Source organism: Staurois parvus, unplaced genomic scaffold, assembly GCF_062004578.1.
Source record: "Staurois parvus isolate SC_StPar_1 unplaced genomic scaffold, SC_StPar_1.0 ptg000227l, whole genome shotgun sequence".
In the NCBI taxonomy this organism is placed as follows: Eukaryota; Metazoa; Chordata; class Amphibia; order Anura; family Ranidae; genus Staurois; species Staurois parvus.
The window spans coordinates 4,518,534-4,531,454 of NW_028318023.1; the positions used below are offsets into that span (position 1 = coordinate 4,518,534).

General features: G+C 40.1%; 1 protein-coding gene across 3 annotated transcripts in view; it reads right to left on the minus strand.

Moving 5' to 3' along the window:
• Positions 1 to 12,921, minus strand: part of ADAMTS3 (ADAM metallopeptidase with thrombospondin type 1 motif 3) — a 305,366-nt gene that overhangs the window by 23,932 nt on the left and 268,513 nt on the right. For all 3 annotated transcript variants that reach the window (XM_089679599.1, XM_089679598.1, XM_089679600.1), the window contains one exon: positions 8,866 to 8,983. In XM_089679599.1, the coding sequence (XP_089535725.1) occupies positions 8,866 to 8,983 (118 nt within the window). The remainder of the gene's footprint in view (positions 1 to 8,865; positions 8,984 to 12,921) is intronic.

The window sequence follows — 12,921 nt, forward strand, 5'->3', positions numbered from 1 at the left end:
TTCACTTTAAGAAACTAACAATTGGCCTCACTTGTTTGAAGGGAGAACTTTATTGATTGTTGTGTGTAACATAGATTGTATGAGATACTGGGGTTGATTTACTAAAGGCAAAAAGGCTGTGCACCGCAAGTGCACTCCAAGGGGTTGATTTACAAAAGGCAAATAGACTGTGCACTTTGCAAAGTGCAGTTGCTCCAGAGCTTAATAAATAAGCAGAAGCTCTGCTGACTTCCATCATCCAATCATGTGCAAGCAAAAGTGCTTTTTTTTTCAATTTTTCTTGCACATGATTGGGTATTCCTTGTAAAGTAAATCTTTATCTCATTTACAAAGCTCTGGAGCAATTGCACTTGCAGAGTGCAACTGCACCTTGTATGGTGCAGTCGATTTACCTTTAGTAAATCAACCCCCAAGTGCACTTGGAAGTGCAGTTGTTCTAGATCTGAGGGGAACATAATGTTGAATAGAAGATCAGCAAGCGCTCAAGACTCTGATGAGGTCAGCAGCAAATGCACTAAAAAGGAACCCAAAACCCTATATAAAACATACACAAAAATTGGTGCAGCGCTGAAGAAATTAATATGTAAAAGTGCACTATTAAAGATATTATTGATATAAAAATATAAATATATTAAACACAAGAGATAACATGGGAGTGATTGAAGCGCTACAATGAGTGCAAATAAACAACTGCGGCTGTGAAAATCATAAAACAAAGAAAGTGTTCATATGATGGTGAGGGTCTGACAAACACCGGTCAAAAAATTGTACTGCATACAGATCCTGTTGCACAGGTGATATCAAAATATTCCATGTGACTTAAATCTGTGCAGGGAATTTGATAAAAATGTGCACTCACCAGATGCGCACAGTAAAAGCGCAATGTGTTGAATCATATAATGACCAAAGATCTGAAGGAAGCCCCCTTTAGGTGAACCAGACAGACAGCATAGGAAGAGACTCCCTCCTCTGGATCTGAAACTGCTCTGCAACTGTTCTGGAGTCCTGGAAATCGTTTAGCAATCATTACATGTGGTGACTGCATCAATTTTCTTTTCTCTGGCTTTTCCCCCTCTGTTTTCACCTGGTGATCTGGTTAGTAATACACCTCTGGTATTAGTGAGACACCACTTTAAAGGAATGAGTACAGGACACAGCAGAGAGCAGCATTGTCAGTCTCTCTTCATACTCTCATGTCTGTGATAATCTGAGCTCAGCGGTTCTGCAGCATACACTTCTGGCCAGCAGGGCATGCATAAACCTTTAGTTCACCAATGACATTACAACAAAGGGGAACATGCAAGGGAAATATAAAATCATGTGCAAGCAAAAATGCTGTTTTTTTTAATAGAAATCAGCAGAGCTTTGCCTCATTTCAGATCTTCCCCCCTCGGATCTTTAGCAACTGCACTTGCAGTGCACAGCCTATTTGCCTTTAGTAAATCAACCCCAATGAATTCCCAATACACGTTAATGAGGTATGCCCATTGTTTATTGTGACTTCAACTTTAAAATATGTTGACATAAATATAATATTTCCAGTCTCTTCATGTCAGCTCATATAAGTTCTAACTACAGTGACTGTAAGATGCAGTATTGCAATCCTACCACCACCCGGTCTGCATCTACTGTACTGTACAGTTCCTGAAATCAAACTGTGAATACAAATGTTCTTTATAGAGAAAATTGTAAATACTTACCTCCCATGGTGATGAACGTTGCTGTAATAAAAAAGAAATGGATTCCTCAAATGCATGCTTCCAGGATTGTCGATCTTCTGATCCCCCACTGTGCATAGCGGTTCCTTCTATCAACCTCTATGTCACTAGAGCAAGCAGTAGTGACCTAGGGAACCACCAAGCACAGAAATGGGCAAGAACTGGTCTCTAGGGACTGTCCGTTTCTGATAACAACAGTTTTCAGCAGTGCAAGCAGCCAGAGAGATAAGTATTTACTATCTCTGCAGGGCACCGTTTTATTCAGTTTGACTTTGTAGAAATCCTTGGCTTTGCCAATGTTTACAGAAAGTGCTGTCAAATATGGACTATTTTGCTAATATACAACTCACTGAGGAATAACCACAGAACAAAATCTCTTCTCTGTCTGTCCTGGAGATCCAATTACTCCAGCACTGGGTGCTGGTATATTGCCCCTCAAAGTCACCTCTGCCCTTCCAGTGACAACCATGTCTCATTTCTCTCAGCAGATGTCAGCAGACAAACATGGAAATAAGGGCTTAGCTGCTGAAGATTTTTTTGGCAAAGAGTTACTGTACATTTTGCATATCAGTAACAAGAGTGTCTTGACAGGTTATAATGCAACTGGATTAACGCAGATGACACAACACATGGAAAAAATGATAAAGGTACTACTATTTTTACCGTGTTAGCATACTGGAAAGGTTCACATTAAAGTAAATCTAAACCAAATCTCCTAAATAAGTTTCACAAGTTAATGAAAGCTTTCAATCTTTTTTAATACGTCACTTTTATTAAAACCACTTCAGCTCCGGAAGGTTTTACGCCCTTCATGACCGGGGCATTTTTTGCTATTTGGCACTGAGATTTTTAACTGGCAATTGCATGGTCACGCAACACTGTACCCAAATAAATTCTATATCATTTTTTTTGCACAAATAGAGCTTTCTTTTGGTGGTATTTGATCACCACATTTTTATTTTATAAACAAAAAACCTGAAAAATGTGGGAAAATAACTAAATTTTCTATTTTCTGTTCTTAAACATATCCAATTAAAAAAAATTTTAAAAAATAAAATGTCTTCTTAAATTTAGGCCAATACGTATTCTGCTACATTGAACCAGCAAACACAAATGCTCTTGCGCTTGGGGATGGACTCGATGCAGGCTACAACCACATTAAGAATGTCCTGGAACATGCACACCTTGCTGCCCTCAACAGACCGGTGGAATCCAAATATACTGAATGAGGAAAGAACAAAGAGAGGGCGCACAGGCCTAGTGCATTACCATAAAAAATGTTTACTAAGAAATACAACACCTATTTTATTTCTTATTAAACATTTTTTATGGTAATGCACTAGGCCTGTATTCTGCTACATGTCTTTGGTTAACAAGTGCATATTAACTGGATATTATACAGTATATATACTGGAATTTTTACTTATTTTTTTTATACTGGTAATGACGGTGATCAGCGACTTATAGTGGGACTGGATGGGAACTGAATAAATGGCACTGACATCTCCAGTGACACTAATATAGTGATTAGTGCTGATACTATTATACACTGTCACTGTACTAATAACATTGGCTGGGAAGGGGTTAACATCTAGGGGCAATCAAAGGGTCAAATGTACAGAAGGGTTGGTGGGTGAAAGCAATACCCCTTACCTAGGAATACCAGATCATGTACATGTAGGTGTTCTGGCACAACTGGGGTGCTCTGCCACAGTAAAACTGTGGTAGGGGGTCCACAAGTAGTTACAAAATTCCATAAAGTTGTTCAGGCACTTCCTCTTAAAGGGTGACAACTTTCTCCATCCTGGCATTGTCACCCTGGTTAGGACTACAGGAGGTCGCTCCAACAAACATTGTACACACTTGGTACACCATTGTCACGATCAGCAAGCCAGTCCAAAGCAATGATATGCAGGTGCCATTGGAGAGAGGGCCTGTAGACAGCAAGTGACTGAAAAAGGCTAGAGAAAATCAGCAGCAATGAGATGCAAAAAAAAAAATAGAAAAGTAAAAACACTATTTTATAAAAAAAAAACCAAGGCAATTTGTCCTTTAGCAAACTAAATATCATCTAGTTAGGTTTAGGTGCTACTTTAAAATGCTGCTAAACCCAGGACCCTGCATTCACTATATCCAGTCTTCCACAGTACACAGAACATGGAAATGCAATTATTTTAGTAAATATATACTGCTAAATACCATTTCTGTTCAACAGTGTATAGCAGTCTTGTGACTTCTATCAGTATCTGGCTGAGAACTGGTTAAAGCTTGTGGAAGGTGTTTTCATTCTCCTCTGACTGTCCAATGAGGTTGCATGGCCCCTGACCCTCTGTTTGGGCAGTGCTGATTGGCCCTGTGCTGATCATGTGCACCCTCTCAAAAAAAAAAAAATCCAGCAATTCACACCAAACTGAGCATGTGCAGAGTGCCTCCTAAGGCTATCTACTCTCAGCAGATGGATTGGGTACTGTGGAAGAAGGGGAAGATCAGAGAAGACAGGATCAAACAACCTTTTTATACAATGCAGAGGATTAACCCCTTAGGTTACAACAAACATGCTTTACTGCATATACAGACTGATGTTACTGTTGTGGGTTTAGTAACACTTTAATTTTTGGATCCCTGAGAACAGAAGTTATGCTACCGTCAGTGTTCATGGGCAATAAAAATATGATGGAAGCAAAAACAGACCAACACCTAACAGGTATGTACACATATAGGTCAGGGCAGCATGTTTTTATACATTGCAGAAAAGCGCTCGATTTTGCATGTGTTTCCACAATGCACAGGTGTGAACAAAAGCCTAAGTATCATTTTTTGGCAGACTTCACCTTTATATCTTATAAACATCAATGGTTTCTACAATATTTGGGAACAATGTAGTAAACTAAGTTGAAATCCTCACGTTCTTCAACTATGCCATGAATTTACAGATGGCTTTTATAATGAGAAGAGTTTGCCATCTAGTGTTTATCATAAGTACAGCACAGAAGTAACAGGCTCCAATGACGTCTAATTTTTAACATGGTCTGGAAAGATACAAATAAAGGTGGTGGCCAGGGGCAGACTGACAACTCATGGGGCCCCCGGGCAATAGGGGATCATGGGGCCCCTGTGTCCTTGCCCAAACTCAAAAAAGCCTATGAAAAAGGTACCAGGGGCATCTCATGGGGCCCCATACTGACCCCCAACCCTCAGGCAGTGCCCGAGTTTCCAAATGGTCAGTCCGCCCCTGGTGGTGGCACTGCAAAACATTAATAAAACAATGACATAATGGCTTAGTTGTAAGCAGCTTACTAATATATACTAAAGGGTATTTGCACACTCCAGGACGTCAGTCAGGGGTTAACAAAGAAGTCCTACATTCAAGATGCCTTCAATGCACACAGATATGCACACTTAGGCTGGAACATGTATAAACTGAATTTACTAACACGTGTGGTTTGCTGTGTAATGTACTCTCCCGCATCTGATCATGCTCCAGCTAAGCCCAGGCTAGCTGATGTTTTTGTGTCTTTGTAATTCTGTTAGCATGTTTAAATGTGTATACCATGTAGGAATAAACGCACATAAAATCTGCAAAGTAGACTGTAAAAAAACAAGTTTGTTAAAAGCCTCTGTGAACAAAACATTGTGGTTATCGTGCTGCCTATATGCATATCTTTGTGCAAAAGTTCAAGCACTAGCCAGAAAAAAACCCATTTATCAGCTGCTTGGAAAAGAGAGCCCAATGACAAATATGTTGTGCTATCTTTAGGTTTTTTATCTTTAGACTATGTAAAACTAACATTTCATATTCCTGGTACAGTATGTGCCTGCTGTGCCATATACTTGTATGAAAACATATTCTCTTCTCTTTGTATTGCTTCCTTTGTTTAAAAACCCCGGTGTTCCTACCAGTCCCTCTGCTTTCCTACTAAAAACTGACCACACTAAGCAGGAAAACACAACAAAGTCAGTTCTCTAACTGTGCTGGGAAATTAGCCTGCTCTCCTCCAATGATCAGACTTGTCCTGACATGCCCCCTCCCCCTTCCTGCACAGCCATTCACTGGGAAGTTCATTGTATTGCTGTTTCTCCTCCCTCACCTGTTTAAGGTCCTTATGCAGCTGAGAACAGAGGTTATGTGATCACTTATAAAAAAGGGAAAAGGGTGTTTATCTTTTTTTTTATATATCTGTGCACAAATGTTTTGCCTTTCATTTCTAATTTTAAACTGAATGGGTTGTTTTACAAGGTGAGGGTTTACATATACGTTAAGTAAAATGGTCACATTTGCATTACTTAGTGCATTTTATCAAAATAGAAGCCACAAAACCACTATTAACCAGATGTTCAACACAGCAAAATAGGAATGTCAGTAACCAGACTGAATATGGTCAGGTAGGCTGGTTAGGGGATTGTGATCATTATGTGAGTGGAAATTCATGTCTAAGTAGGCATGTAATACAAACTTGCTAAAACAACTGTTGTTCTCCTGTTTTTCATTTGATTTGTACAACCCCCTGCCCATTCCCCACAGGGGCATAATATTTTGGAGATACTCTTAGGCACCCAGAGGAAAGAAATCAGGAGATGCACCAAAGCGAGTTACTGGTGTAGAAAGAAAGTGGAAGATGCTCAAAACTTGAGCCTAAGTACACAGGGCAGGGGTCAGAATTATGTTATTTACAGAGTGTAGTGGTCAAAAGTATAAATCATACACAGTGCAGGGGTCAGGCATGTGTAATCTACATGGTGCAGAAGCAGGGGCGGACTGACAACTCATGGGGCCCCCGGGCAATAGGGGACCATGGGGCCCCTGTGTCCATGCCCAAACTCAAAAAAGCCTATGAAAAAGGTACCAGGGGCATCTCATGGGGCCCCCTACTGACCCTGGGCCCACGGGCAGTGCCCGAGTTTCCAAATGGTCAGTCCACCCCTGTGCAGGAGTCAAGAGTATGTAATGTACATAGGGCAGCAGGTAAAAGATACAGAGCATGTGCCAGGCACTAGCGATGCCTATGCATGGACACACAAGGTAGGTGATGGATCCTCTTACCCCTGCCACTCTGGGGGTTGGGCCCCCTCATCCTACACCATATCTACACCTCTCTCACACCCTCACAAACACACACATATATATATATATATATATATATATACATATATATACTGTATATATATATTGTATATAAATATATACATACAGCACCCCAGGGGCTACAGAAGGAGAAGAAAAGCTCTGTAAATGATCATACATGTGCACACACACATATATCATATGAGTCATCTCTGCAGAGAGAGGTAATTAGGCAGTCCCTGTCTCCAGTCCCCTTCTCTAGTCAGCAGCGGGTGAGTCCTAGAGTTTGACGATTAAGGAAAGTCTACTGTAGGATCCTTGGGGTTGCCATTAAAAAATGATGGTCAAGAGACATGTATGACTCTGCACAAAGGCCACCCACAGGTAGCCTGGACCTTCCTGCTGACCTTGTTTATCATTCTTTGCTGAGGACTTTTGATTCATGGTACACTGTACAACCAGAGTGATTAAAGAACTAATTAAAGATTGCCTGAATTACTTCTAAGCATGAATGAGAACCACCATACAGCTGAGGTCCTCCTTTTTCTGTCTTCTACAAACCATCTTATTTAACTCCTCCCACTCCAGCTTCAAGAACCTTAACTGTATTAGGGTCCATATTGATGGCCCTTGGGCTTATGTCAAAGACACCACTTTGACATCAGTTTGAGATGTCTCTGAGATCATTAAAAATTCATTGACAGGTGTCTTATATGGAAATGTAAACACCCCCCATGAAGGGAACAAAAGCCAGTCAACATACATGTCCTTAGGTACAGTACTGTGCAGTGTATTGGAGCTACATTTTTTCACAGTGGTGTCATAGCATTCAAGATTTGCTCAGTGCTGGCAAACCTAAACCCAATCTGGTGTGATGTAAATTTGTAGATTATTATTATTATAATCCAGGATTTATATAGCACCAACAGTTTGCGCAGCGCTTTACAAAAAGGAAGGTAGACTTTACAGTTACAATACAATTTGGTACAAGAGGAAACAGAGGGTCCGGCTCATTAGAGCTTACAATCTAGGAGATGATAATACAAAGACATAACATTTGTAATAATGCTACCTACCACTATTTAAAATAAATTTAATATTGGTTGGATGAATACGCAGCTAGAGCACAGTATGTTTATTGATATGTGCCTGGAGTTTGTTTAGAGACCTGATAAATGTGATAAAATTGAGCAGTACTTGCAATAATCAGGTCACATTGGGGTTACATACAATACAATCTAAGTATGTGATTAAAATCAAAATTCACTTAGGGCTCTTGCACATGGACAGGGGTTTGTGGTGTATTGGCTGCATCCACAGCTGCTGGGTAATTCAATCCATAGACATGCATTACAGAATATGCAGCACTTGGTAATACTTACATACTGTATATATAGCCTATTCTGTAACATATGTGTATGGGTAAAATTACAGAGTAGCTGTGGTTCCTAGATGCAGACAAAACAGGCATATGTCACTCTGTATGGCCATATGCATATACACTAAAGTGCAAGAGCCCACAGTAAAGGGAATAATCTATTTGGTGCACAGGCACCATGAACAACGTCTGAATTCTGGAAATAGATTGCAATGGGTCTCTGAGACATGCTAATCATGTCAGGATATGTCAATCTGTCTCATACATGGTGCCATACATGGTGGAAGATTTGTGGAAGCTACCCTAACTCTAGATGACATTTCCATCTTTGGAGGGTTTAATTTATAGCAGTGTAGATTTCCCTATGCTATAGTTCTGTCGTTTTTAGTACAATTCTTACCAGACTGGCGTTAAGCAGCAGTCATCGGTCTCACTTTGTTTTTGAACTCTAGCAGTCTTAGTTCCTATCTGTCACCTGGAACACCTTAGTAAAATACACATGTACATCTATTCCTAACCAAAGGGACAAAGGAAAAAATAACATCAAGAATGCTTCAGTTCTACAGAAGCAGCAAAAATGCTTCCTTAGAACTAAAAGAAAAATGTACCCTGAGCTCTTAGCTTTAAAAGCTTTGTGATTCTGCTTGCCAACTTTATTAATTCAGTTCTTGAAAAGAGAGTGTTGAACTGTGAAAAGCAATACATACCATTACAAGGGGCTAGCTTGCATTCCCTTACAGATTCTGGTTTCTCTCCATCGCACTGATCACCTGAACGACATAGAACTTGTCTCACTTCAATACCTTCACCACAGGTCACAGAGCACTGGAAATAAAAGATCAGAGCTGAGATCAGAAACAACAAGTAATAAACCTCATCTCCGTATGACTGTAAGGCGGTATTATTCTGCCTTGTTTCCTTTTTAATCCTGCAATATATGTACAGTATATCTCTTATCTGTTTCAGCATTCTTTATGTGTTTGAAACCGAGCCAGTCCATTTTGTACAAAACATTAATGACTGTTATTTTACAGAGTTCACACAAATTACACAAGAGAAAAGTATTACCACCTGGGCCACCAAGTTTGCTTCACTACTGATTTAGACTTGTTTTGAGCAGATTTTTTTTTCTCTATTAAATTATTTTTATTTAAGAACAGGAATTTATGTCAAACCGTTGGCTTTGTATATTGTCCAGAAAGTGCAATATTGTGGCATTCGTCCTTGGGCACATACTGCCTATATGTTAGCACCACTTGGTGCACTGACCATCCTTGTCCAACCTAAGCAGTTTTCAGCCTCTCACAGAGTTTTACAGGCTGCTGGCAACGGAACTGGACAATGCACCTATGCCTTCTGCCCCCACCAAAATGATGAGATCTCATACATCAAGGCTAAATGCCCAGTGTACATGAAACCTAAGTCTACATTTGTTACTCTCTTCAATTGTGCTTATTTCATCGAAAACATTATAAGAGGAAGATTGTGCCTGCACTGCAAGTGTTAACTGCTCATTTTGTTTAGGGGAGAGGAGAAATGTCTTTACTTACCTGATTTTCTGCTCCTCCAGCAGAGGGCGCTCCCCTGTGCTCTAGCGGTATACTGTTCCTCTGAGTACTCCCATGGACCATGTGCTGGTCTTAACGACAACAGGACCTTCAATTGTTGGAGAATATGGGAGAAGACACAGTAGAGACCAGTCTAGCTGTGAAGGATAGGGTAAGTAAAACTGCTTTGATTTGTCACCTAGACCTAAAAGAGTAATTGACCCTTGCATTAGGGCTGTAATTTTATTTTATAGTTGCTCAGAGGTGGGCTTTAAAAGGAGTATGAAGGCAAACTACAGTTCAAGCAACAAGGGAAATAATCTCTTGTTTTTTTTATTTTGTACAGTAAAAATTAAACTTTGACAATAAAGCAGATGAGCGGATCCTCCAATAACATATTCTTGCTTTAGTTTTTGTTACTACAATTGAATAAAACAAAAAGGTTGTAATCATTTAGTTGTGGTTAGGGCTGTATTATGTCTAAACTGATGCCCTGACCACATCAAGGCTGGTTGCAGAATCAGGTTCAGATGTCACTCAGTCCTCAGATTTTCTTGGGTAACACAAAGAGCCAAAGTGGTACCTAGAGATGAGCTGAATGCAGGGACGGACTGACCATTTGGAAACCTGGGCACTGCCCGAGGGCCCAGGGTCAGTAGGGGGTCCCATGAGATGCCCCTGGTACCTTTTTCATAGGCTTTTTTTGAGTTTGGGCAAGTACACAGGGGCCCCATGATCCCCTATTGCCCTGGGCTCCAAGTGTTGTCAGTCCGCCCCTGGCTGAATGTATCTATGTTCGGTTCAAAGCAGGTTTTGCAGAGTATGATTAAAGTTCAGGTTCAGAATCCAAACCCCAGTGAAGTCAGTAGAAGCAGAATGTTAAAAAACAGGAACAGTCATTTTCTAGGCTAATAGGAAAGGGATAGTCAAACAAATTGCATTGGGAGGCTAGGTACTGCCCAGGGGAACATGTAAAAAAAACAATAATTCTGTATGGCAGGGAGCAGCAATTTTAATAATACATACAACAGAACCTTTTTCCCACATACAGTAGCTGTAAATAAGGGAACCTGCACAAAAAATGTGTTCCCCCTAAAAATACATATGAGATCCTTATACTAGGTGAGACTCTTGTATGAATTTTTAGATGGAACTCCATTAAAAAAAAACAAGAAAAAAAAGTGTGAGGTCCCTCCTAAAAATCCATACCAGATCCTTTTCTGAGCATGCAGCTTCTCAGGCCAAGAAATGGGGGGTGAGCATGTGCCACCACAAATCCTGAACCAAACCAAGCCACAAGACTTCAACATGGGGGGGGGGGGGTACCTTGCCAGCACATTGTTCTTATATTGATGATGACAAGGGCCTCTTTCCCACAACCCTGGCCCATTGGTTGTTGGGGTCTTCGGGCGGTGGTTTATCAGAATCTGGATGCCCCCTTTAACAATAAGGGGGCATCCAGATACTGCCTCCCCCCACCTATGTAAAGGATAGTACATAGTATCCATATCCATTCACACACATAAAAAAGTTAACAGTAAATAAAGAAAAACAAGTCCTTTATTGATCCCAGCAAGTGCCCCACTATGTAAATCCATCGTTAATCACATGGTCCAGTGATGTAGATCCATGCCAATCACAATGAACGATACCCGATGCCTGGCAAAATGTAGAAATCCCTCCATCCCATCCAGTCAATTACATCTCCTGAGGCCCCACTGTATAGAAGTGCTGTTTTTGCAAAAGTCCAATATGCCCCCTGCTGATTCACACCTATGTCTCTGCAATCAAAAAAGCTCCTGCTCTCTCTGTGAGTGATGACTGTTTCCACACAAAGAACAAGGATCAATTTCTACAGCATGCTGGCAGAGAACAGGCTTTTTTACTCAGACTGTGGCTAGTTTCTAAAGTAAACAAGCTATAAGACAGTTAGGCTTTAAACATGTGAGCAGGAGGTCAATATACATGTGAGTGTGGTATTCTAAAACAGCATATATATCTGATACATAATCTTGGCCAGTACCAGTTAATGTCTTAATGCTGGTAACGTTATATGCACTATAAGTAAAGGTTTTTAATAACATCTAATCCCGTGTACAGAGGATGATATCACTAAAGGCAAGACTTTTTTTTTCAGATTTGGATAGAATGATTAGGGGTGAGAACCTCTGTCCAATTTCTGTTGCAGTCAGGGTCACTGTTTGGGAGATTCACTCTCACTAATTGTACTGTTTACCAATGGTGCTGGGAATGTAAGTACGGGTAAATCCAAAGTTTTGAGTTGAACAACAGGAACAGAGGGGAAACATCCCAATAGGGACACCTATTGCTCGACAGCTAAATCTGGATTTCTGTCACATTGAAAAGATATCCTCTCACTTCATGTTGAATCTACAGGAGAGGATATGAAGATAAACCTCTCTAATGAGGCACAGATAGGAAAAAAATGAAAGCAATTTTAAACCCCCCTACTCTGTCCAAAGTGGAAAAAAATGTTTTGGCTTTATATACTGTAGAATGTGACTATATACTGTTCTTCTCAACCAGTTTATATCTGATGGTCCATGATTTATCACAAATAGTTCATGAATAACTTATCCATTAATAGCACAGTTCAGTAAGTATACTAGAATGCACTGTATGCTTGCTGGAAAACCTAACCCCCACTTTAGAAAATATGGCATTATTCAGGAAAATAAAGTGAGGTTTCATGATTGTCACTACATTTTCTTCTTTGGTTGTTCGCTCAGTGATCCATTTAAGGTTTTGTTTTATTTGTATTCATTGGTTAATAATAAATTGTATTAGCGCACTCAATAGAAAATCATTACTAGAGTCATTTAGCTATTGGTAAATATAAACAAGTTTAGCTGAAGATGGGAAATGGAAAAAATTACTTTGTGCCTTTATAGTTAATCAGTCTGCAGGTCTGCATAACTTTCAGCCTCTGTGGTTGGTAAAAGGCCAGATTTTATAGATAGCTACAAATGCTCCCAGGCAGCACAGTCAAAACTGACTCCTTCATTGAGTAACACCTGCTTGGTTCCAAAAGTTACAGCTTTGTAGACGCCCTCAAGGATTGAGGCTACTTTTCCTTGCACTAGCTTTTGGGTAGATACAAACTTTCAGCAGATACTGAAGAAAACTGTTACATTTAATGGCCATTAAGTTAAAAACTTTTCCTGATATTAACAGTGAGAACAGCTTTGAGCAATA